This window comes from Pinus tabuliformis, chromosome Q (assembly GCF_031772625.1).
Source record: "Pinus tabuliformis cultivar Carrire ecotype Pingquan chromosome Q, CPIR1, whole genome shotgun sequence".
Taxonomy (NCBI): domain Eukaryota; kingdom Viridiplantae; phylum Streptophyta; class Pinopsida; order Pinales; family Pinaceae; genus Pinus; species Pinus tabuliformis.
In genome coordinates, this window is record NC_142296.1 from 412,440,649 (window position 1) to 412,467,477 (window position 26,829).

General features: G+C 39.8%; 1 protein-coding gene across 4 annotated transcripts in view; it reads right to left on the reverse strand.

The window, feature by feature from the left end:
• Positions 1 to 905: 905 nt before the first annotated feature.
• LOC149219938 (uncharacterized) overlaps positions 906 to 26,829 on the reverse strand; it is a 129,384-nt gene continuing 103,460 nt past the window's right edge. For all 4 annotated transcript variants that reach the window (XM_089384568.1, XM_089384567.1, XM_089384566.1 and 1 more), the window contains one exon: positions 906 to 1,312. In XM_089384568.1, coding sequence (XP_089240694.1) covers positions 1,182 to 1,312 — 131 coding nt within the window. In that variant the 3' untranslated portion in view covers positions 906 to 1,181. The remainder of the gene's footprint in view (positions 1,313 to 26,829) is intronic.

Below are 26,829 nucleotides of genomic sequence, written 5' to 3' on the forward strand. Positions count from 1 at the left end.
TAGCTAACTCTGCTATCACCATGGTCTCATTTCTTTCCCCGGGGATAAAGAGGAATGTTAGTGGTAAAAAATCTCACTTGTTGCAAAGGAAAATTGTATGTTTACATGCCATTACAATGTAAGTTGCATCTGAAGAACGATGCTTTGTAAAGTTGAAAAGGTGATTGTTAACGTGAACATTAATTAACTATACAATTGTGTGTAGAAAATTGAAACAGTAAATTAAAACCTTGCAAAATCTATAATTGTACATAGAAAGTCGAAACAGTAAATTAAACAAGTAACGAAAAATTGCAAAACACAAATGCAGACGAGAATAATGAAATGATGTTGGCAAACAAAATCGAACAATGATCTGTTGATAATGCCATCCCTCAGGTTTCTAATCAATCCTACAAGATTCTTTGCAAATGGATTGCATCTTTGGTCTGCATCGTATACTTCCATGGAGACTTTTTGCATGTTTGAAAAAATAATAGAAATAAAATATGGTTTTCAAAACAAACACAAAGCAATTCTTCGTCTAATATAGCCTATATATTCTTTATTTCTAAGGTATTTACGATTCAGCACTCATCTCAAACAGATTTCTGATTTCATGCCAACAAAATTAACACAAGCCAAAAGCTGATAATAATTGAACTTCAAAGATGAAGATATTTATAGTAACCAAGCATCATTACTTCCTTGATCAATCCGTGTTTTGTATTACAATGGGGAATTATTTTTAGCATCCTCAGATGCCCAAAAACCTACCATGTTGTAAAAGACTACATTGCGAAGGGTACAGAAAATTTTGCACGCAGCATTAAAGTGACCTGTATTAATATTTTCATGGAGGACTTTTCAGTAGTAAATGCACGCTCCTGGCATAAGAGAAGTGGTATTCGTGAATGGGGAGGCACTTCACATCTACAGGTACGACCTACCACTGTTAGGAAACACCGAAACAGTGAACACTGATAACTGGATCACATAGAATGGTTCATGAGGATCTTTCATTGAGAACTCGGTTTGACAGAAATCCCCATCGGAAGTTTTGACAGATAACCATAGACAGTTATTCCAAAGATATCATCCATAAAACTAACTCTATTTCACATAGATTCTCAGAACCATTACGAAGCTTCACTCAATGCTTATATAAGAAGAATAAACAGTGCAATGCAGTACAGCAGATCTCAATCCTGTCGCCACCTGAACTGGCATTGATTATTGCAACACTTGTAGAAAGTCGACATTGGTTCATCAGCTGATCTTATCTGAATTTGCATGAAGAATGCTTTACCAAAACTGCATTTAGGGCATGTTGCTGCATACACAATAAATAAAAAATAAGCTAAAGAATGCAAGCTGCTAGAATAGATAAATCACTGTTGTAAGAAATGGGTACGTCTGAAACAACAAAAACATGGAGATGATGCCCACTTGGGTACACAGCATAATCTAGCAGGAAAGATGTTATTCGAGAAATGCAAATTAAACCTATGACCTATTTTTGTATGACAATGGGCTAAGATATAAAGAATCATAAACATTGAAAGCTGTATCTGACAAGCATTTTAATAGATGTTTGAAATTAACCTGAAATGAAATTCACTTGAATGTTCAGCTTGATTTGAAACAAAAGTGAATGGAGATACATAAGTTGCCGATTCCAGATATTTTCAGTTGGTTGGTCATGTCAAATATCTTGGAAAGGACTGCTCTAAAATAAAGAAGCATTTTCTGAAAAGTTAATAGATAAATGCACTCCGTGTACTCAATAATTCATAAGAGCTACTACATAGGTAACCCCAATGACACTCAGGTCCTTAATAGGAGAGAGTTAGTCAACGTGATTACAAGGCTGAGTTCCCATCACCACATACATAGACCTTTAGCATAAGGGTATTCGTTGTTCATTTATTAGAAATTTCCAAAGAATTGATACTGTGATGTTACTGCGAACTGACCACTTAAGCCTACTCATAATTGACCTAAACCCAGTACATATTTAGAATTCTACACACAAGCATAAATTTAAAACAGTTCTCTTAGGATCAGACAAAACAGGACCTTATTTACCTTGAGAGTAAAATAGAGAATATTTTTAAACAAGAGATGCTCCAAAGAAGACTACTTAACCATGGAAAGTACTTATAAAGACTACTAAAAGAATTAACAATTTCCATCTCAGATGATGCCTCGATACAAGATCCTAAAGCTTTGGAAAATTTCATCAATTTTGATAGCAAAAATCAAGCTTTTCAGCCTCCACAATTAAGCATATATTTAGTGTAAGAACTACTAAATACTATCAAATGGGTTTGACTAGCTACTAGTGTTCGAAGCCCCTTTACCTGCCTCTTGAGTAGAAAACCAAGTTGTACAAATCCCCAGCAGCATCTGCTAGTAGGCTTCAGTTTAAAAGAAACCTCATGCAAGATGTGTAGTGAATCCACTAGGTTAAATGAAATAAATAACCCCAAATTTGAAGACATTGGGCAATAGGGATAAAAAATATATATTCCTGCTTGTACCTTTAGTAGCAGATAACTGATATAATTGATTTCTTTTATTTTGGTCATCCATTCCCCTTTGACTGAAGAGAGTACGTAATGATCATCATTACAACTAGAAGACCTTCAGTTATTAAGGGATATATATTCTGTCAAAGTTACCCAGGATTCACACCTTGCCTCATCTACAAGAACCGTATTAGCATGGGACCCTCCTTAACAACAAACCCACATTATCGCAAAAGCCAATGTCATTGCATTAACATGTCACAATCCACACCCCCAAACGTTGTTGCTTCAATTTGGTCGGCCTGTAGGTGCACACAGAGTGACAATACTTTCAATGACTATTATATAGCTTGTAATGTCCAGAGAAAAGGTCACGCCACTTGAATCTCAGCACAGTTGCATCATGCCAAAATACAATCGCTCAATGCTGAAAAAAAATGTCATTGCTTAACTGCAAACAAGATTCACTGCACAGGAATTACATCACTAAATGGGCCACACATTCTCCTTGAATTCTTTCGGAAGCTCAAGCCCAGTGACAGTCTCAACCAGAGAATCTCAGCGAATAGGCTTAGCCAAACTAAAAGCAATGGAATTCACACAAAACCTTGCATGCTTATTGCTACATACCTATAGATTAGATCAGTTGTAACCTATGCTCTTTGCAGACCCACGTTGATTGTCAAGATTCGACTCACATCATGCTTATTACAGAACCTCCCTTTCAGGATTCCATTTAGGCCGCAGAAGATGGATCATTTAAATGACATCTGTGTGAAAAATCCTCAACCAGAACTCCTACTGCAGCAAACTGATGTTACTTCTCCTACTTGTTAATTCATACAAGTTATTTATTGTGTGCTACGATAAATACTGAAGTAGATACTACTGCAGCCTTCACTTAATTAAATTATATGCGGAAACAAGAGACTGAGCAAGAAAGAAAATACAACACAATTTAAACCGTTATTTTTGAACAAATGTCCCCAGAAAAACCCAATGCGGGAAAACCAGTGTAGCAGCTCCGACGGTTTATTATTATTAAGCAGTAGCAAATTCTGAATACATCTCTGAATACCTCGAGGGTTAATCAGTTACAGAGAGAGAAATATTGGCAGAAAGGTTTGTGAGATTACCTCACACAATCACTAAGAAAAATCCCGGCAGATCCAGACACTAGATGAGGTGCCTTTGATAGGCCCTATGTTGCCTCTGCGCAGTCCTCACACAGTCCCTGCGTCAACCCCTCTAGACATTGCGTCACCCAGCCAACTGATCGATTCGCTGCCGAAGTCACTGCTCTCAACCTCCCGGTCTCACACCCTGGTTCCCGGCTTTGAAACTGACTCTACCCAACAAAATTTCGAACTCTCTCTCACCCTTTGCACTACCTCTGTGTGGCCCTTCGTGGCCCTGCGTCAGCCTCTACGTGAGAGTTGCTGGATCACTCTCTGCCTCTCTTTGTTGATGATTCTCCGGCTAAGAAAATCTCTCTCTCTCTCTTTGGATGCTATCCCTGCTCCTCAACTACAAGAAATCTCCTCGATCAGAACTTCCTCCTGAGAACTTCTCACTTCAGAAATTCAATCTCTTGGTCTCTTGGTGTGTCTTTCAGAATCCAAATGACCCTCAAGCTCCCTTAAATAATCTTCTCGTTGACATTCAACAGCCCAAATTAAAAGCTAATCAATGGCTAAGATCATTTTAGCTTGATCCTCGTCTTCTTCTAGAACTTACACCCACAATTAGATTAATACCCATTAATATTTTTAATTTCCTAAGTTTAGACTTATGGTCCCATTAAAAAATATTAATTACTTTAAGAAAATTTTCTCTGAGTGGAATTTCCCAAAACGCTTTTGGGGTTCTTTGGAATACATGTGCCCAAGCCTCCCTACAAAATTTTAGTCCCTAGAGCACATCCGATGCTACCCCAAATCAACAATCTGAACGCAGCGCTAAGGTAACCAGACCTCAAACGCTTTACATGTGCCCTAGTCACAGTCTTCAAGGAGGACTGAAAGACATTAAAGGATCGCCTACAAGATTGTAAAAAGTGAGTCTATACATCTTTTATCAAGGATAAGACTGGCTGAAAATATTTCCTTCAGAACCTGCAAAAGAGAAGAAATTCCTAGTGAGACGCCATTTTCCCAAAAACAAACTCAACCCAAAGACATTTTCATAATAGAAGTTTTTCTCTTGGCCACGACGTTTGAGTTCGTGCTTCTGAAATTAAATACGAAACCCTAAGGCAAGTGAAACAATGAACCAAAAACTTCCTACCCACAGACATGCACGGAACTAGCAATGAAGACACAGTGATGTGTTATAGTCATCCGTGTCGGCTAAATATAATAGCTTACATACTTCAGATTTGAATTTCCCTTTGGACTGTAACACTTTGTTGCCTATGGATGACTATTTAGCACTGTAAGTGTCGAACTTCTTCTTAACTTTTAGACACCGAAAATCGTTTCAAAATTGCACCTACGTTCTTTTGTTGAAGGATTACAGATAAGATAAGATAATTATATTTATGTCCAACTAATGACCACAAAGTAGGTCAAAGGGACTATTGAGTACAATGATGTCCATACAATGCAGGAGAACCAAACGGTCTCCTACAAAAAATACAATGCATAAAAGGTACAATGTAGGAGAAAGTCGAGACCTTACACCAGATTGGTTTTGTCCATGATTGATGCAGAGTGAATCAAGTTTTCTCTCCTCTTTTCCAGAGAATTGTCTCTCTTTTACTCCATCTTGGGCTTGTCCTCACCTATGCTCTGATACCATGCTCAATTTAGGATGACATGTTCTTTGCTGATGTCAATCACTTCATTAGCCCATTATTAATTCCATTATTTCATTACGAATCATATATGCAAAAGACAAGCCAAGACAAGAGAACAAAGGAATTGGCTCAAGCCAGGGAAAAACCCCAAGATCGGGAAAACGCTTTATCGATTCTTCTTATTATTAATATCAAAAATTCAGCAGAGAGAGAGAGAGAGAGTACAATAGCATTGACTTGCCATTTGACGTTCTAGTAACAATGTCCTTAGACAGGAAGATGGCACAATCAATCCTCAGATTTGACAAAACATGCTTCACGAGCTGTTGTAATACTGATCACTGGTTAGGGTTTATTATTAACCTGCCATACCTTCTTTCCTCATTTCCAGACTTCCACAATCACTGCGGTGGGCCTCTAATCCTCTCTAATCTTATTCACGATCAATATAGATTGGCAATTAGCCCTTTTGCTTAACATTTATCTTCCTAACCAAGAGATATAAGCCTACAGCCTATTCTGCAACACAGAAATGCCTCTCGGCCTTGAGGTTCCAAGACATACAAGCTTGCGGCCTACCTGTGACACCATAGAAGGAAAGCGTTCTGCTGAAGGAGAGATCCAAACCCAGAAGACATGCCCAAACATTATCCAAAATAGCCCTAAACCCTATGGCCAACTACCTTCTATGAACATGGTCCTGAGGGAGATAGATTAAACCCAAACAACTCGTCCTCCTGCTTCTCCAAGCTGCAGCTTCCTCAGAGATATCACTCAAGAGATTTCCAATGTATGAAATGAGATTGGAGAATGCCCTTATATACAAATAGGCATGACGTTTTGTCCTTATGGAGGTGGAACCGACCTTGACATTTAGAGGCAAATTCAAATTTCAAATTTTCAATTTTTCCTGCCTTAATAAAATCATGACTTATAGAATTTCTTTTGAATAAATAAATATTTTTCCTTATCCAAATTTGGTGATTTATAGGTCGATTTTGGTCCTCTCGAAAAGATGAATTCAATGCAATAATCATTTCCAACAGATGAGTTGTCCAATAGAGGAATTTGGCCCTAGTTGCCAATTTTAACATGTTGCTCTTTCTTCCCATGGATAAGTCCCTTCTTTCCTGCATCGTCACATCAGGTGCAAAGTGCAAACCTAAGTTTACGAGCAGTTCTTCCCTTGTCTCAATTTCTACATTTCCACATTCCGCACGCAGAATACAAAATTTAGTCTTGTTTCTCTTTCTCCTCATGGCTAAGTCCCTACCCATCTACATCACCGCATCCAATGCAAAGTACGGAGACAAGTTCCTAAGTTGTTCTTCCCTTGTCTACATTTCTACATTTCCAAATGCAAAATGCAGAATGCGGAGTCTTATTTTTTCTTTCTGTTATATAAAAGTTAATTATTCCTATAACTATTAATTTAATTAAGGGAAAGGGAAAGGCACTTAAGGTTGTATTTAAGCCAAGGCCTCTCACACTGTAAATCATCCATTCAATCAAGTTATTAATAAAATATATACATTTTCTGTCTAATGTTGCATTTGTCGGCACCATTTGGTATCAGAGCGAGTTCGCTCCTCAGTCTCTGTTGATCTGCTGCCATCGGGTTCCTTTCGCTGCAGTTGTTCCCTTACTATCCCTGTATCCTTGTTCACATTCCATACCCTCGAGTTCATCGTCTTCATTTGTTTTGCCACTGCCTATCTGCCCTACCCAGCGTTCCCATTCCGACATACACCGAAATCTTCACCGTCTGTTGTTCTACTCGACTCCCAACATAACCGTTTCATGTCCCTCATTGTCCCTTCCCAACCACCCGACAGTCACTTTCGTATCATCCCTCTGTTGTGCGCTATTCCCTCCGCCTCCGCAGTGCTGCCACTCCCCGCACAATCCCGCCGTTGTTTTCTATTGAAGACCGACCAACCTTTTGTCACGTCTCCCTGCTGTCGGCAAACATTGATTCCCAACAATAATTGAATTATATGAATATAACTTGAATGATATATATATATATATATATATATAGATATTGAATTAATTTTTTGTCTAAAAAAATTATTTAAAAAAAAAAAGTCAATTTAACAAAACAAAACAAAAAAGTTACGCTAGATAAGTATACTCCACCTCACACCCGCTCAATGGCTTCATCAATGTCGATGGCCGATTTCAATAAAAGATTGTTAGACCTTGACACTAAGGTGACCGGACAAGGCGACAAAATTGAGGCACTGCAGGATACAACAAAGAGAATAGAGAGTCAGCTCGAGGAGAACAAGAATGAATTTAAAAAGGATCAGGCAGACCTTTCAGTTAAGGTGGATCAAGCGATGGTGATGTTGACTTGTATTTGTAACAATATGAAGATTACGCCCGATCAAATTCCCCAGAATAATGAGGTCGCTCAACATTTCAATTCTCCAGATTCGTCAAAATCATCAAACTCACACGAGAAACCCGAATCTCCAAAGACATCTTCCACTCTTAATCAAGAAAATAGTAACACGAATGTTCAAAATAGGCAGCTCTGGAATCCATACACCAATATGTCGTTTTCAAATCAACACCCTTTCTTTGCCCCGTCGATAGCTACATATCAACGAAGAGCAAAACTTGAGCTATCCAAATTTGACAGTAACGAAAAATGCAGCGTTGCTTGGTTCAATAAAGCAGAGGAATACTTCGAGATTTATGGTATTGACAATGATGACGAAAAGATCAGGCATGTTTCCATGCAAATGGAAGGCGAAGCATATAATTGGTATATGTGGTGGAAAAAGACGACACTTGCGATCAGTTGGAGGAAATTCAAAAATGTGGTCTTTAAAAGGTTCCAAGGTGTCAAGGAAGAAGAATTCTTCTCAGCACTCACCAGATTACAACAAAAGGGAGATGTGGACGAATACACTCAAGAATGGGAGACTTTAGCAACGCGAGTACCTAGATTATTAGAAACTTGTCTCATTCAATCGTATACTATGACTTAAACCCCATCTACAAGCAAAACTTGAGCTTCATGACATTACGTCGATAGAAGTAGCAAGCCAAAAAGCAAAAGTTACTGAAAAGAAAGTTTAAAAGATGATGTGGTCAAAGGTTGAAAGAGTATATTCGAGACGAAGATTTCCCCAGTTTGTGAACACAAATAGTACAAAAAATGTTCCACCACATCTTCATCAAGGAGACAAAACTAACGTGGAAATGCAAAGAATGAAAGAGGGCAAGTGCAAACATAGGTGTGCTAAAGGAAAAGAGACCAAGAACCTATATATATGTGAAGCAACTAATGATTCAGACAGTAATGAATCAGACGTAGAAGAAATCGAAGATTCCCTAAAATTCTCTCCAGAACTAGATGACAAGAGCATTCTGCGAGTATCATTATCGGTTATGACAGGTATATCACGACCCCAGATATTAAAATTAAAAGGCCATATCAAGAAGAACAATGTACTGGTTCTCATCGATACTAGTAGCACCCACAATTTTTTAGACTCAACCATGGTGAAGAGACTCAACATTTTCACATTTCCCATGCCCAACATGAAGGTTATGGTCGTTGACGGTACGAAAATTGAATAGGTAGGGAAATGCCATAAAGTCAAATTGCAAATTCAAGACTTTCAATTAGAATCGACGTTCTACATTGTACCATTAGGTGGAGTGGATGTAGTCTTAGGTATCCAATGGATACAAACCCTCAGTTCTTACTCTGCCAACCATCAAAAGCAATTTATAAAATTTAAATGGGAAGGGAAGAAATACAAATTATATGGGTTCCATCAACCTGAGAACCAAATTGTATCATCATCCCAGATGATGAAAATGATTTGAAAGGGAGCACCAGCCTATGTAGTACAGTGTCATCAATTAGAAATGTTAACTTCGAATCTGGTCAGCGAAGAAGCACTAGAAGTCCAAGAGTTGATTCAAAAGCACGGAAAAGTATTCCAAGACCTTCTGATGAAGGTGCCTCCTAAAAGTGAAATCGAGCATACAATAGAAGTCAAAGCATGATCAAATCCCATCAACATCAAACCGTATCGATATCCACATCATCAAAACACTGAAATTGGGAGATTAGTCCAAGATCTTCTAAAGTGTGGCATCATCACAAAAAGCAAAAGTCTGTATGCTTCTCCAATTGTATTAGTTTGAAAGAAAGATGGACCATTCAGATTAAATGTCGATTATCGAGGACTAAACAAAATAACAATTAAAAACAAGTTTCCAATTCCTTTTATTGATGAAATGTTGGATGAACTACATGGCACTAAATACTTCTCAAAATTGGACCTAAGGTCAGGATATTACCAAATCAAAATAAGATTGGAAGACGTAGCAAAAACTGCATTCCGAACACATGAAGGTCATTACGAGTTTAAAGTAATGCCTTTCGGTTTAACCAATGCACCAGCAACATTCCAAGCTACTATGAGTGAGCTATTCTGTCCATATCTAACGAAGTTTGTGTTAGTGTTCTTTGATGACATTTTAATTTACAATAAAACTTGGAAGGAACACCTACAACATTTGGAGAAAGTTCTTACTATGTTGGAACGACATCAACTCTATGCCAAGAAGTCAAAATGCACTTTTGGGAAGGAAGAAGTAGAATATCTCGGACATATAATATCCAGAGTAAAAGTAGATCCTAACAAGATCAAGGCTATAAGGGAACAGTCCAAACCAGTTAATATCTCCAAGCTAAGAGGATTCTTAGGGTTGACCAGGTATTATCGAAGATTTATTAAAAACTATGCCCATATAACCGCACCCCTATCAAACCTTCTAAAGAAGAACTCATTTTGATGGAATGATGAAGTAGAAAAATGTTTTGAAAACATGAAGGAAGTTAGGTCTAATTCCCCTGTATTGGCAACTCCAGACTTCTCAAAACCATTTGTAATTGAATGTGATGCCTTAGGTTTTGGCATAGGAGCAATACTAATGCAGGATGGTCACCGAATCACGTTTGAAAGCAGAAAGTTCAATAAGCACGAACGTCTCAGTTCTACACAAGGAAATGTTTGCTACTATGCACGCATTAGCCAAATGGAGACAATATCTCTTGGGATGTAAGCTCTTAATACGAACAGATCATAATAGTCTTCAGCATCTCCTCCAGTGGAAAACACTATCTACAGAACAACAAAAATGGATAGAAAAGATCGCTACCTTCGACATGGATATATTACATAAGAAAGGAAAGATAATGTAGTAGTTGATGCCTTGTCGAAGAAAGACAAAGAACCATCATTACTTGCAGTTTCAGTTGTTGTTCTCGAATGGCTTAATGAGATTCGAAGTGAATATGCAAAAGATCTGGAAACAAGTGTTATAATCAATAACTTGCCTCAGAATTCAAAATTTGAATGGAAGAACGATATTCTTTGGTACAAGGGAAGAATTTATCTAAATTCAAATTCCAAATTTAAAGACAAGATTCTCAAAGAGTCGCATGATTCACTGTCAGCCGAACATGTAGGATTCTTTAAAACCTATTATAATGCACATCAGCCATTTTTTTGGAAGGGAATGAGTAATGATATTCAAAAATATGTAGCAGAATGCGATAAATGCCAAAGGAATAAAAATGAAAATATTATGACACCCGAACTACTTCATCCCTTAAACATCTCGAATAAGAAATGGGAGGAAATATCAATGGATTTTATTGAAGGTCTACATGTGTCTGATGGTAAGGATAAAATTCTTGTAGTAGTCGACAAACTCACCAAGTATGCTCACTTTATTGCAATGAGGAAATCAAATTCAGCAAAAAAAATCGTTGAGGTATTTTGCAAAAATATTTACAAATTACATGGATTTCCCAAGGTCATTGTGAGCGACAGAGATGCCAAATTTAAGGGTAATTTTTGGAAGGAATTATTCAAACATATAGGAATCTACCTCAACATGAGTTCAGCTTACCATCTTCAAACGAATGGCCAAACAAAGGTTAAAAATAAATGTTTAGAAGCCTAATTACATTGTTATGCCTCAGACAAACAAAATAAGTGGGTTCAGTGGTTACATCTCGTTGAATGGTGGTACAATTCTACTTACCACACGTCAGCTAAAATGACTCCATTTTAAGCTCTGTATGGGTACGAACCTCCGAAATGGAAGGACTTTGCTATCGTCTAGACGAAACTACTAGTTGTTAAAAACCAATTAGAAGAAACCCAAAAAGTCGTCCAAACTCTAAAAGAAAATCTAAATAATGCAAGAAACCGTATGAAGTAGCAAGTTGACCGAAACAAAACAAAGAGAGAATTTGAAGTTGGAGAATGGGTATTTGTCAAACTCCAGCCATACAAGCAGTTGTCCTTAAAACAAAAAGGAAAAAAAAAATAGCACCAAGGTTTTATGGACCATACCAGATCAACAAAAAGATCAGCCAAGTCGCATACAGTTTAAGCCTTCCTGATAAAAGTCGTGTTCACAATGTCTTCCATGTATCCTGCCTCAAAAAGGCACTTGGTGAACATCAATCAACACAGACAACACTTCTGACTTTAGATGATGAAGGAAGGGTCTTTCCTTGCTAGATATGATACCTTCTGGCTCTAGAATAACCCTTCCTTCATCATCTAAAGTCGGAAGTTGCGATCACGAGTAATCAAAGAATACTTGATCAAGTGAAAGGACTTACCAAAAGAAGAAGCTTCTTGGGAGACTAAAGCGTTTCGTCAACAACATCTGTCATTATGTATGCTTTGAGGACAAAGCATCTTTTTGGGAGGAAGGCAATGTTATATAAAAAATAATTATTCCTGTAACTATTAGTTTAATTAAGGCAAAGAGCATGATCATGATCAAAGATCATGCCCATTCACCAAGAAGCACTTAAGTCTATATTTAAGTTAGGGCCTCTCAAATTGTAAATCATCCATTAAATCAAGTTATTAATAAAATATACACATTTTCTGTTTAATGTTGCATTTGTCTGCACCACTTTCCATGGTCGAGTCTTGTTGCATTCCACTGATTTTTGAGAGGAATGTGGAGTTTCTCATGCTCTCTTTTTCTTTGCAATCCCCCACCCTTTCGTATTGCCACTCTCCACATCCTGCATTCCAAAGAATCTTGTGCATGATGTGAAGACTCATGTTGCTCCCTTTCCTCCACATCCATCTTTCCACCTTACCACTCTCCACCTCCCGCAATCCAAAGAAGTTCAATGTGGAATGTGGAGATCCTCCTGCGACTCTCATTCCTTTGCATCCTTTAACTTTTGAGGTCTTGCATTCCGCTTATGCTTGTGCTTTCACATCCTCCATTCTCACCTCTCTCACTCCCGCATTCTACTTCAGCATTCTACTTCCACTTTCCATATCTAACTTGCGAATGTAGAGACGATCATCCTTTATGGTAGTTGCTTCCATGATATCCCAACTTACATCCAACTTGTGAGTGGCCAGCAACACTCCCTCATTGGCTAGTATGTCTTCCATTGTTTTGTGCTTTACATGGAGGGGAATGATTGGTGTGTTTTTTGCTTTACATGGTAGGCAATAATTGGTCAGATGAGTGAAATGTAATTGGCCATGACTTCCAGGCCTCAGAATAGTCTTCAGTTGTGAATGAGTTTGTCATCTTGGGTGTCATTCAACAATTGTCTGAATTCATTCACCACTGTGAGGGAGTCCCCTTCCAACATCAACATGTCATAATCATGAACTGAGGCAATGAGAAGTCCCTTTTCCAAATGTTGATGTTTTTGTAGTTTGCAGCATCGGGCAAACATTATCCCACGAGATCATGTTGATTTGACTAGGGGGAATGATACATTCACCTATTGGGCCATGTTGATCTGGCTAGGGGTGAATGGCTCGAGGCAGTCTTTCTCCCATTAGCCCTAGTGTCTGGCTCGAGGTGATTGGCACACGGTACTCACATTACCTGCTCTGAGATGGAGTGATCTATTTTTTATAGAGTGGGTTTGACTTGTTTATTTAATGGGGTCTTTACCCACTAATGGAATAAACAATTCTAGTCTAATGTTGAGTTGTAATGTAGGCTCAATAAGTGAAGGGGTTCCTTGTGATGAGGGACTTCTTAATGGGTCTCCACTCAACATTAGAGCTCTATATAAATAGACATGCATGTGAGGAGACACTCGTCAACATAGCAAGCTCATTCATCTTTTTCTAGTGGAGGATAAAATTGTTTATCATTCATTTTTTCTTCATCAGTCTATCTCTCTTGGAGGCCGCACATGTGAAGGGATTGACCGAGTTTGACTAGCATTCGTACAACCGCAATTTGACTAATTTTTTACCAAAGGCCGAATTGACTGCAAGGTGCATGTGCGAGTTCACCGCAGGTTGAGTTGACCACAATCCGCACGTGCGAGTTTGACTACAGGCCATAGTTTGACCAGCATTGACCAAGTTGACTTTTGACCACTGTTGACCAGCAACAACTTGACCAAGTTTGGCAGTTTATTTGACTTGTAATGTTGGCACCGCTTTCTAAACTAATTTTGATTTGTAAACCTTGCTGAAAAGACAATTTCTCCTCAAGAAAATATTGTTGGGTTTTCTCTCACATTAGGTTTCCCAAGTGAAAAAATATTGTGTTTATTGTGCATGGTTGTCTTTCTATGATCTTTATTGTTTCTGTTGCATTTACAATTGATATTTTCCCTATAATTATTCAATGATATCAATGGCTTAATAAATACTATTTGAAAATCATTAAGAAGTAATTATCAGATCATAAAATTGTATTCTATTGCACATGCTATAGAATTTCAACATGGTATCAAAGCTTTGTTGAAGATTAGCCATTGACTCTAGCCTCAAATTTCAGTATTCAACTTGTACAGATTTCAGATCTCTTGTCAAGATGGTGCCTAGTCTCAAAGTAGAAGACAAGTTGGATGGTACAAATTTCAAATTCTCCTTGTCTTGGATGAAAATGAGATTCAGAATTATGTGAAGGAAAATGTCTCAAAACTAGAAGGTGTTGAGGAGAAAGCCAAGCATAAGAAGAATGAAGCAAAGGCTAAGAGGATCTTGATAGATTCCATAAAGAACCATTTGATTCCACATGTTGTTGAGTTGAAGACTGCCACAGAAATGTATGATGCCTTGGTAGGATTGTTCAAGGGTAAGAACACTAGTAGGAAATTAGCCTTGATGCATCAGCGTCATTATATCATGATGTCTAGATCATATTCAATTGCCACTTATCTCATGAGAATCTCCCAGTTGAGAGATCAACTTAAATCCATTGGAGATACCATTGATGATGCAGAGCTTGTTGCAGTGACTCCTAATGGATTTCCTTCTTCATGGGATCCATTTGTACAGGGTATTTATGCACAAGCTGACCTACCAAAGTTTGATCAACTTTGTATTGATTGTGTCCAAAAGCAAGCCAGATTGTTGTCCAAGAACAACTTGCAGAGACCTCGAGATGAAGAAACCCAAGCCCTTGCAACTCATGCAAGGAAAGGAAAAGGAAGAAGAAACGTTGATAAGAAAAATACAAGTGGAAGATCAGCTCCAGTTCAAGATCAAAAGAAGAAGGATCTTTCAAAGATCAGATGCTTCAAATGTCATACATTTGGTCACTATGCCTCCCAGTGTCCTCAGAAGAAAAGGAAGGGAAAGCAACATGCATCAATAGTCGATGTTGATGATGATGATGAGCATCTACCATAGAAGAAGACAAAGGAATCTAAACTTGATGAGATTGCAGATGGACTTCAGAAAGAATATTTCTTTGTCTCTGCTCTTACAGGCACTATTACAAACAGTAGTGATATTTGTTTGGTAGACAGTGGTGCTTCTAGGCACATGACAGGAGTTGGGATAACATCGTTTCAGCTAGAGTTTGGAGATTCTCTACACATGAGAGATGTATTGTTTGTACCAGGATTGAAGAAGAACCAGCTCTCTATTTCAGTGTTGGAGGATAGATGTTACATAGTTGCATTTGTAGATGGTCAGGTCCTTTGTGTGACCTAAGGGCTCGAGTATTGACTCAACAAGAATGATTGGTGTTCGAGAGGGAGGATTGTACAGATTGTTAGGACATCCAACCCAAGCATTGGTACATGATAGTATCAGTTTATGTGAGTTATGGCATCAAAGATTTGCTCACTTGCATTACAAGGCTTTGCCAGCTTTGAGGAGGACAGTTATAGATCTTCCAGAGCTCCAAGCAGAGCATGAGGGCGTTTGTCGGGGTTATGAACTTGGCAAGAATTCCAAGGGATCTTTTCCGAGCAGTGATAGTAGGTCCTAGGGGATTTTGCATCTAGTACACTCAGATGTATGCAAACCGATGACAGTATCATCTTTGGGTGGTTTCTTGTACTATGTGACATTCATTGATGATTTCTCCCGGAAGACATGGATCTACTTCATGAAGACCAAGGATGAGGTCTTCAACAAGTTCCAAGAGTTCAGGGCTCAGGTAGAGAACTTGATAAGGAAGAAGATCAAGGGGTCAGATAATGTAGGAGATTATACTTCCAAGGACTTCAGTGATTTCTGCAAGGAGGTAGGGATCAAGAGAGATTTGATAGTTCCTTACAACCCTCAGCAGAATGGGGTTTCAAAAAGGAAGAATAGGTCCACTGTGGAGGTTGTTAAGGAGATGATTCATGATCAAGATTTATGCATGTTCTTATGGGCAGAGGCATCCAGCGCGGAAGTATATGTTTAGAACAGGAGTCCTCACCAGATATTGGAGCACAGGACACTTGAGGAGGCATTCGCGAGAGTGAAACCAGAGGTCAATCATTTGAGGATCTTTAGTTCTCCAGTATACATCCATGTGCCGAAGAGAAGAGGAAGAAGTTAGAACCTTCTAGGAAGAAGGGTTATTTTGTGGGGATATAGCAAGACTTCGAAGGCCTACAAGATCTACATTCCAGGACAACATCAGATTGAGGTTATTTGAGATGTTACTTTTGATGAGGAGGTAGCCTTCAAGAGGTCTAGAGAGTCTCATATAGAGACTGATAATGAGGAGCAAGGGGTTCCAAAGGATGTGGGTACAAATCCCTCTAGTTTTGTTGTTCATCCTTTAGACTATCTGGAGGAGTCAATAGAGCCAGTGGACCCGCCTAGAGATGTTGCTGAGAGCAAGAATAGGCCAGCATGGCTTCATGACACTTTGCAAGATGCAAATAGGCATGCAGCTCCCAGTGGTACTTTCAAGTGTTAGAAAATCTGGAGACTTGTAGATTATAACTTATTTTCCTTAACTTGATAATTACTTGTGATGTTAGATAGTATTTCTTTACTTCTTTAATTTTGTTCATCAAGCAATTACCAAAACAAGAAGATCACAAAGAGACAAAGTACACAAGATATAGGCTCCAAGCCAGGGCAAAACCCCTCCAAGGGGAAAACCCAAAAAAATGCTTCTCTTCGTCTTTAGAATATGCTTTACAAAGAGACTTCCAAGTCCCAAAGATCAAAAACCAACCAGCCCTCTAAGACCCAAGTCGGCCCCCAGCAAGATTTGTTTCAAAACAACTTCAAAACTGCAACACAGCGACTACAACTTCGACCCCAGCTACAAAATTTCGACCCTACAACTTCGACCCCCTACAACTGCTTTAGAATTTCGGCTTCTTGTAGTTGGCAACTTCACACACCCTAGCGAGATAGAGAGAAAGATAATCCTTGACCAACTTCGACTTTTGCTCCTCTTCTTCGTCCTCCAGCTACTCTTCTTCACCTTTGCTATTGCAGATCAAACTAACTTGAGATGAGTGTCCAAATGAGGTCAAGCTCCCTTCTATTTATAGCCTTTCTTGAGGGTCGAATGGCCCTCCCTTAGGCCGACTTGTCCTTGCTCTTGAGCCAACTTGAGTCCAAATGGGACTATAACACATGACCAATGTTATTCTTTATCCTAGAAAGACCTAGAAAGACCTAAAAGCATGAAGAACATGCTTTTGACTCAAACTTGAGTATGAAACCCATACTCCAAAATAAAATATTATTTCTCTTTCTTTCATTTTTCTTTCTTTATAAAGAATATACAATGTCATGATTACAATTACATCATAATGAAGACCGAACCTAGTTACAATTTCAACATCAATGAGAGAAGACAACCACAAAGGCACTGATGAGCCACATCATTAATTCTGAACCTTCCAATTATGAGGAGGTGGTAGGTGAGCAGTTTTGGAAGGATGCCATGATGGAGTATCATTCCATCATGAAGAATGATGTGTGCGAGATAGTTCCAAGACCAGAAGGAAATTCAGTAGTGACTTCCAAGTGGATCTATAAGATCAAGCATGTAGCAGATAGCAACATCGAGAAGTACAAAGCGAGGCTTGTGGCGAGTGGGTTCTCCTAGGGAGAGAGAGTGGACTAAGAGGAGACTTTTGCTTCATTCGCCAGGTACACTTCTATAAAAACTATTATTTCTCTTGCTTCAGATGGATGTAAAGACCACGTTCCTCAATGGTATGATTGAGGAGGAAGTGTACATAGAGCAACCTTAGGGCTTTCTGATACATGGGAAGGAGTCCCATGTTTGCAGATTGAAGACTTAGGGACTCAAGTAGAAACCCAGGGCATGGTATTCCAAGATTGATGGATACTTGATGAGTTTGGGCTTTGTTACCCACGATTTTGTGGGTGATATCCCTAGGAGAAAATTTTCTCCAAGATGGTCCTCAGTCGGCAGCCAGCAACCCCTTACAGCGACCAACTAGCTTGTAGTGCCATTTTTTCGCCACCTGAGCCAACCATGTGGTCCCTCACCCATCTGTCATGATCTTATGTTTGAAGGTGAGCCCCCCGAACCTAAAGGTATGCCTTGTCATTTGGTAATTGAGTATTGTAGTTTGATTATCATGGACACTTTTGGGCATGGATTAATGGGGGATTCGGCGGAAAGTGTGGGCTAGGTCTGTGCTTCTATCCCCTAGACCTCTTTTGGAGGTTACCCTTGGATCTTAGTCTCGTGGGATCTCTTTTACTGACCTTTGGTTTTACGGTGGTACTACATGGGAAACCCTGATTTTGGTTGCGTGGACCCACTCCCTCATCCACATACACTACTCTCCTTCCATTCATTACAGCCTCATTCATTATTCTTCCCACCTGGGTTCACATTTCCCCATTGCATCCACATAGGGTTGGCCTCGCCTTCCCCTTTCCCACACCTTAGGTCGGGCTTGAAATGACGCCCTGGAGGTTGATGCAGCTAAAAAGAAAACTAAAAGCATAATTGGCCACATTCAACAGGAAAATGTACCAAAAAATGCAAAACATGGTCAGGACAAACAAATTTAGCACGTGGGCAAAAGCCAAATGCATGAGCTCTACCCCATACCTATGGCCATCACCCTGGTTCCATAGGCCCTAGATGAGCCTCTTTTATCATTCAGGAACCCATGATTGTCCCAACGCTAGTGGGCAATGAACCGCCCTACCTTAAATGAGGTATTCACTGTTATATCTTACACATCATGCTCTTATCCTTTGAGCCCCGAGCAGTTAATCAAAGAAAAATCATAAAAGGCAAAAGGCATATAAAGAAGGGTGGAAAAATCAAGGTCGAGCACCTCAAGTACCATGATTGCTCCCTCCTATACATTATATACCCTTGTACCCTGATATGTGGCCCAGGATTGCCCCTTTCATTCTCCATTCCATTCACCTCTTTATCACATGACACCACCATTCAAAGGATGTACCTTGGACATACTATCCCCTCTAAAGGCAGAAACCACCAAATAAGGTAGTTGGTTAACCCCCTTTGGAGCTTGGAGACGTTAGCACATGCCAAAGCACTCTATGGAAAGGCATGACATTATGAAGTGTCCACTTACTTTCCATGGTTTGTAAGCTCTTTTACCCAATTACTTTAATGACTTGTTGCGTTGGAAGGCTAAGGAACGCATTGGATCTTATGCAAGATTGCAGATGGTTTCCATTTTGAGTTTGGTCTCCCTATACGGGGTCCTAACTCTCAAGAGGGCTACATTGGCACATGTAGGGTGTGTGTAGATAGCCATGGGCCTCCACAACAATAGACAACACTCCATGTATCCCTAGAGATGGTCAGAGATTGCTCGAGATTCACCTATTGGACAAGGAAGATGCACCTGGTTCATCATGCCCAACCGGCCCCATAGTTGTACCATGCACTTGGCAGATGACCCAGGACTTGTATGTTGATGTGGCATCACTTATATTATCATCTAAGCCCTTACAGATGGTCTACAGGCATCTTCGATCTACTTGGAGACCCATGAGGTTATTTGGGTGCCCCCACACCCACTGGGAGCACCACAGGTTTATTGTTTGGAGAACAAGGGCCACCCCCTTGCCCATCACTTTTGAGAGTCATATTCATCAGTGTGGCACTTATGGACTTCATCGGCCTCTTGGAGGGCCCAACGACATGTATTATTCATCATTTGACCTCTTGAGAGGCTTATTATTTTGTTTTTGAGCTAGTTTGGTGGGCTTGTCACCAAAAGTTAGTTGTTTTGCACTATATTTTATTTTAGGGGCTAATGTAGGCCTAATTAGGTAATTTGAACTCCTAAGAAGTGTATAAATAGGAGTGATGTGAGTTCATTTATCATCATCACTTGGATTGGATCATATCTTCTCGTGATATTTTCGCTATCTTTTGAGGATGACTTTTTGGATGAATGGATGAATTTCGATGTTTGGTTATTCCTCTTTGTCTTGGAGCTTCTATGATTGGCATATCTATGTGATTGGATATATTCTTCTTACATGTAACTACTATGTTAATGTTATTTTGATTCTTTATGTTGTTGCATTCATGATATTGGGATTTTCGCTATTCGAGGACTAATTTGTTGCTTTTCTTGGAACGAAATTGTGGAAATTAAATCTCTAAATAGTGTTGTATCATGATTGGGCCATGTTTGAATGAATGAATGTTCCTAGAGACATTCTTGTCTTTACAAGTCACCAAATATTGTTGAACGAAGTATAAATGACCTTGAAGCTACTTCCATTAAGCCCAACAAAGTTGTCTTTTAGGCCTCCTTGACAAGTGGAAATCAATCCAAACTCTAAATCTTCCATGACTCTATCTCTCCCAAAGGAAAAAAGGATTGGTCCTCCTTTGGTGATCACTTTAAATCTTATTTCTTTCACCTTCCTCCTCCTCTTCTAGGCCTAGCCTACATAGGTTACCTGGGGCGTCAATTATCTCACAATCTAGCCATCCAAATACTTTGATTTTTGGTCCACAAATGCGTAGGTGTGTACTAAAGAAGCCCTCCAAATTTCATGAGATTTCGACAGTGGGATCTTGAGATATTGCAAACCCTAGCTCGAAGACCAATTCTTGCCCTTCATTTCCCTTAGGCTAGAAACCTCATTGGGATACTTGCATTGCCTTTCATTGAAAATTCATTCCTTGGTCCCTTTCCCCTCCCTAATTAGGTCAAATATATAAGCAGTAGGTAAATCCTGCCCCCTTGACCTAACCTCAGGTCCACTTGGTCCCGTGTGGTCCCATGCACTATCAAGGTTAATTCTTCAAAAGATCACCTCGAACCCAAGTTTCCACAAGAATTCTAGGGCTTAGAGATCTCCTTTATAAGACACATACTCAAAACCTAACCCTTGAAATTCTCCCCAAGCCCTTCCTAGAGAGCCTTCCATCTTGTCTTCCAAGACAAGCAAGCGACAATCTTGAGCCTCTCTTGTGAATAGGCTTTTTGGATCACCCTTCATCCTATCGTTGATCTATCCATCTTTAAGATCCTTAGCATACCAAGTCTCCTCCCGTCGGTGAAAGTCCATAAAGAGTAGGGAGCTTTAGCTGAGGTGACAGTGGGCTATTGCTCCATCATTGCCCTTGACCTAGCAATTGTCCCTTTAGGGTTCCCTCTTAGGACCCATGCTAGTTTGAGCGGTAACATTTTTGACACTGTTGCCGGGGACAGGAGACGTGTGTTTCGTTCCTTGTACGACATATTGACATATCATTATTGGCAACTCCATTGGAAGAACGAAGCCCTTGTTCTTCATTGAACTTCAAAGTCAATACTTGTAGGGTGAAGCAAGCATTTGTTAAGGCAATTTATTTCACCCTGGCGACTCCCGTGATATCAATATATAAAGATCAATGGCTTCTAAAAATGTTCATAAGTGGTATCCTGCTTTGGATATCACATGGGTTCCAAGATACCCAAATGGCCTGGATTGGAAGCTTAAGCAAAATATGCCACAATTCAAGGGTGATCCATCCACAACAATGGACCACATAGAAAAACTTATGAAGCATGCTTCCGAAGTTAATGTGGTTCATCTAGACAACCTCATGGAGTTATTTATTGCTTCTATTGAATACAAGCATCGAGGTTGGCTCGACTTGTGTGAGCCTGAAAGCATTTCATTGTTTATTAAGTTGCTCAACAAATTCATAGAGTATAAGGGACCCAAATTCCAATCTAATGAAGTTGCTTGTAAAAACCTAGAGGAAGCCCTTCGAAGGGAAGGTCTCATTAGTGAAGATGAAGAAGTTGGAGATAACCTTGAAGATCTTAGTGATGAGCAGGAAGATGAGTCCTCATTAGGTCCACATAATGAACAAGAAAGCACAGGTGCTGGGAAGGATGAGTTTCTGGAAAGTGAAATTGAGACCAACCTTACCATTCTCAAGGATATTACTCTTGATGACTCCTCTTTTGAGAACCTTGACAAAGTTGATCCCATTAAGCCCCTTGGAAGATGACGTTGGAAATTACTTCCACATTTAAAAGGAGAAGTGAGAAATCATTGGTCCTCAATTTGACTGTGCTCCCATTTATGACACCGACAAGGAGGATGAGGCTGAGAGTGGTCCTCCTTTTCTCCCAGACATTATTTATAAGGACACATCCATCAATACCCTTGTGAACGAGAATTATCATTTTCCCTTGCATGAAAAGGAGCGGTTGGAGACGATTAACGCTCCTTTTTGGGAAGACCCTATCTTTGGCACCAACAATGATAGGATTGATAAGGCCCTTGTTCATACCTACCATCCTTATGATTCTGAGAGTATATTCAAATCACTTGAGCCTCTAGAGTTGGATTTTTAGGAAAAGGATCTCCTTAAGAGTTCACCTTCCCCTCTGCTCGTTTCTATTGTTCATCATCTTGTTTCTTCATTAAGTGATTCCCTTGCCCCTTGTCATACAATCTCAAGTGACCATGATCCCTTTCCCCCTTCCGAGTATAGTGTCGAGGAAGAACCCCTCATTGATTATACTTTACCTCCTTAGACACACCCTCAGGGTTTTGATCACTCCATGACCTCCCCTCTCCATTGTAACCATCACCTTGAGCAACCTATTTGTTGCACTCCTTATTTCCCTCACCCTTCGTTCCCCTCTCATCACAACCTTGTGGCATCTACAAAGCATAATATTATAAATAATGATTGTGATAGGGAGTTCTTGAGAGTGATCTTCCATTCCACCATTATGTACTTAGAGGGAAATCCCTGCACTTCTAGATTGACCTATTCTCCTTTGCTTAGGGTTTCCTTTTACCTCGAATGGAGATCACATTTTCCCACCTCCCACCCGCTTCATCCTCCATGTAGTTGTGTCCACATTCGCTTTGGGATTTGCTACATGAGTAATCATATAGGCAAGCATATTTATAGTGATTTGATGATATGTTGGTTGCACTGGCTTTATGATTACAGTTAGTATTAGTTTTGCACCATATGCATGTTAGAGTAGGATGCATTGCATGCTGATTTTTGCATTAGAACTAATGTCATATGATATTTCTCATAGTAGAGTAGTTGCATTTAGATTAAAATTTGCACATCTTATTATTTGTTGATTTTACGGCCTAACATTAAGCATGGGTGATCATAAGACACCGTACAAACATGTTGCCCTGTGGGTTTAGTATTTGATATGTGCAGGTAACAGGTCTACAGTAACCAAGAGATTGTTGGTGTTCTTGTAACCTCCCATTCGAGTAGCTTTGCCCACTTTCCGAGAGATCACGTCCCAGTTGGAGCCAGATGTTACCCACGATTTTGTGGGTGATATCCCTAGGAGAAAATTTTCTCCAAGATGGTCCTCAGTTGGCAATCAACAACCCCTTGCAGCCACCAACTAGCTCATTGTGCCATTTCTCCGCCACCTGAGCCAGCCATTGTGTCCCTCACCCACTTGTCATGATCGTATGTTTGAAGGTGGGCCTCCCGAACCTAAAGGTATGCCTTGTCATTTGGTAATTAAGTATTGTAGTTTGCTTATCATAGGCACTTTTGGGCATGGATTAATGGGGCGATTCCGCAGAAAGTGTGGGCTAGGTTTGTGCTTCTATCCCCTATACCTCTTTTGGATGTTACCCTTGGATCTTAGTCCCGTGGGATCTCTTTTACTGGCCTTTGGGATTTGCGGGGGGTACTACATGGGAAACCCTGATTTTGGTTGTGTGGTCCTACTCCCTCATCCACATACACTATTCCCTTTCCATTCATTATAGCCCCATTCATTATTCTTCCCACCTGGGTCCACGTAGGGTTGACCTCCACTTCCCCTTGCCCACACCTTGGGTCGGGCTTGAAACGATGCCCCAGAGGGTGATGCCGCTGAAAAGAAAAGTAAAAGCATAATTGGCCACATTCAACGGGAAAATGTACCACAAAATGCAAAAGATGGTCGAGACAAACACATTTACCACGTGGACAAAAGTCAAATGCATGAACTCTACCCCACACCCATGGCCATCACCCTGGTCCCATAGGCCCTAGATGAGCCTCCTTTATCATTCAGGAACCCATGATTGTCCCAGCCCCTGGTGGGCAATGAAACGCCCTACCTTAAGGGGGGTATTCACTGCTATATCTTACACATCATGCTCTTATCCTTTGAGCCTCGAGCAATTAATCAAAGAAAAATCAAAAGGCAAAAGGCATATAAAGAAGGGTGGAAAAGTCAAGGCCGAGGCACCTCATGTATCATGACTGCTCCCTCCTATACATTATATAACTAGGTGTCAGCATCCCTTCTTCTAGCTACCCTTGTACCCCGATATGTGGCCCAAGATTGCCCCTTTCATTCCCCATTCCATTCACCTCTTTATCACATGACACCACCATTCGAAGGATGTTCCTTGGACATACTATCCCCTCTAAAGGCATAAACCACCGAATAAGGTACTTGGTTAACCCCCTTTGGAGCTTGGAGACATTAGCACATGCCAAAGCCCACTATGGAAGGGCATGCCATTATGAAGTTTCCACATGTTTTCCATGGTTTGTAAGCTCTTCCTCGGACAAGGAAAGTTCACAATTCAGATCGTGAGGAGATTCGATATGATGGACTGTAAGTCCATGGCTACACCTATGGTGACAAATTTGAAGAAGTTGAGTGATTCCACTTCAGATTTAGATTTGGTGGATCCCATTATGTACAAGCAATTGATTTGATCCTTGATGTACTTGGCTAACACCAGGCCAGATATTTGCTTTGCAATGAGCACCCTGAGATAGTTTATGGTAGAGTTGAGGCATGTACATTGGGTTGCAGCAAAACATATGTTGAGGTACCTACGTTGTACAGTTGGATATGGTTTGAAATATGTCTTAGGTGGTGAAGTGAGGCTGCCGGGATATACTAATTCTAACTGGGTCGGGAGGGCAATCGACAGAAAGAGCACCTTTGGGTGCTACTTCAGCTTGGGATCAACTATGATATCCTGGATTAGTAGGAAGAAGAATTTTGTCAATAGTACAGTAGAAGTAGAGTATATCGCAACCAATGTAGCAAGTCAAGGAGCAGTGTGGCTTCAGAAGCTTCTTGCAGGACTATTTGATCAAGCCCCCAGAGACGACCTTCATATATTGTGATAATCAAAGTTGTGTCAAGCTTTCGTAGAATCCAGTATTTCATGACAGGTTGAAGCACATTGAGATAAATATCACTTCATCTGAAACATGGTTTAGAAGGGAGCAGTGAAGCTCCAGTACATATCCACAAATGAGCAGATTGCAGACATTCTCACCAAGCCTCTGTCTAGGGGGAAGTTTGTATACTTCAAATACAAGCTTAGCGTGATGCAAAATGTATCTCTCATTGAGAGGGAGTGTTGATGTTTCTACAGTTTGCAGCATCAAGCATACATTCTACCACGAGGTCATGCTAATTTGACTAGAGGGGAATGATACATTCACCCATGGGGCCATGCTGATTTGGCTAGGGGTGAATGGCCCAGGGCAATCTTTCTCCCATTAGCCCTGGTGTCTGGCTCGGGGAGATTAGCCCACGATACTCACATTGCCTACTTCAGGATGGAGTGATCTATTTTTTATAGAGCGGGTTTGATTTGTTTATTTAATGGGAATTTTACCCACCAGTGGAATAAACAATTCTAGTCTAATGTTGAGTTGTAATGTAGGCTCAATAAGTGAAGGGGTTCCTTGTGATGAGGGGCTTCTTAATGGGTCTCCACTCAACATTAGAGCTCTATATAAATAGACGTGCATGTGAGGAGACACTCATCAACATAGCAAGCTCATTCATCTTTTTCTAGTGGAGGAGAAATTCAGCTAAGGAGAAATTTGTTCATCTTTCATTTTTTCTTCATCATTCTATCTCTCTCTTGGAGGTTGCACGTGTGAAGGGTTTGACTGAGTTTGACTAACATCCATAGAACCGCACATGTGAGGATTTAACCAAGTTTGAATGCAATCCATAGAGCCACACATGCCACATAGTTTGAACAGCGTTGATCAAAATCTGTACAACCATAGTTTGACTGAGTTTTGACCACAAGCCACATGTGCGATTTGACCACAGGCCACATGTGCAAGTTTGACCATAGTCTGCAATTTTACCAGCGTTGACCAAGTTTACTTTTGACTAGCTTAACTAGCGTTCACTAGCAACATTTTAACCAAGTTTGACTTATAATGTTGGCACAGATTTCTGGACAAATTTTGATTTGTAAACCTTGTTGAAAAGACAATTTCTCCTCGAGAAAAGATTGTTAAGGTTTTGTCCAAGATTGGGTTTCCCCGCAAAAAATATATTGTGTCTATTGTGCATGGTTGTCTTTCTATGATCTTTAATGTTTCTACTACATTTATTTTTGATATTTTTTTGTGTAATTATTCAATGATATCAGTGGCATAAGAAATAATGTTTGAAAAATCAATAAGATATAATTATCAGATCAGAAAATTATATTCTATTGCATATGTATAGAATTTCAACACCAAATATGCCAACTTAACTGCATTATGGGTTTCAACCTGCAGGGTCCCAGTGAACACCTTAACAATATGACTAGAGGAGTCTTTGAAAGGTCGTCCTAATCAAAACCGGGTTTTATAAAGTACGATGTTGGGACAAACCATATGTTCAAGGATTTAGCTTGAAGAGTGAGGCATTAGTTTTCTTTGTAAACTTCCCATATTCAATGCTCGAAAGAGAGAGAATCCTTTACTCCTTGTCTAAGCATTCTTAGTTTCATGTGTCTATGACATGTAGTGTATGGTTTCTTTTGTGTT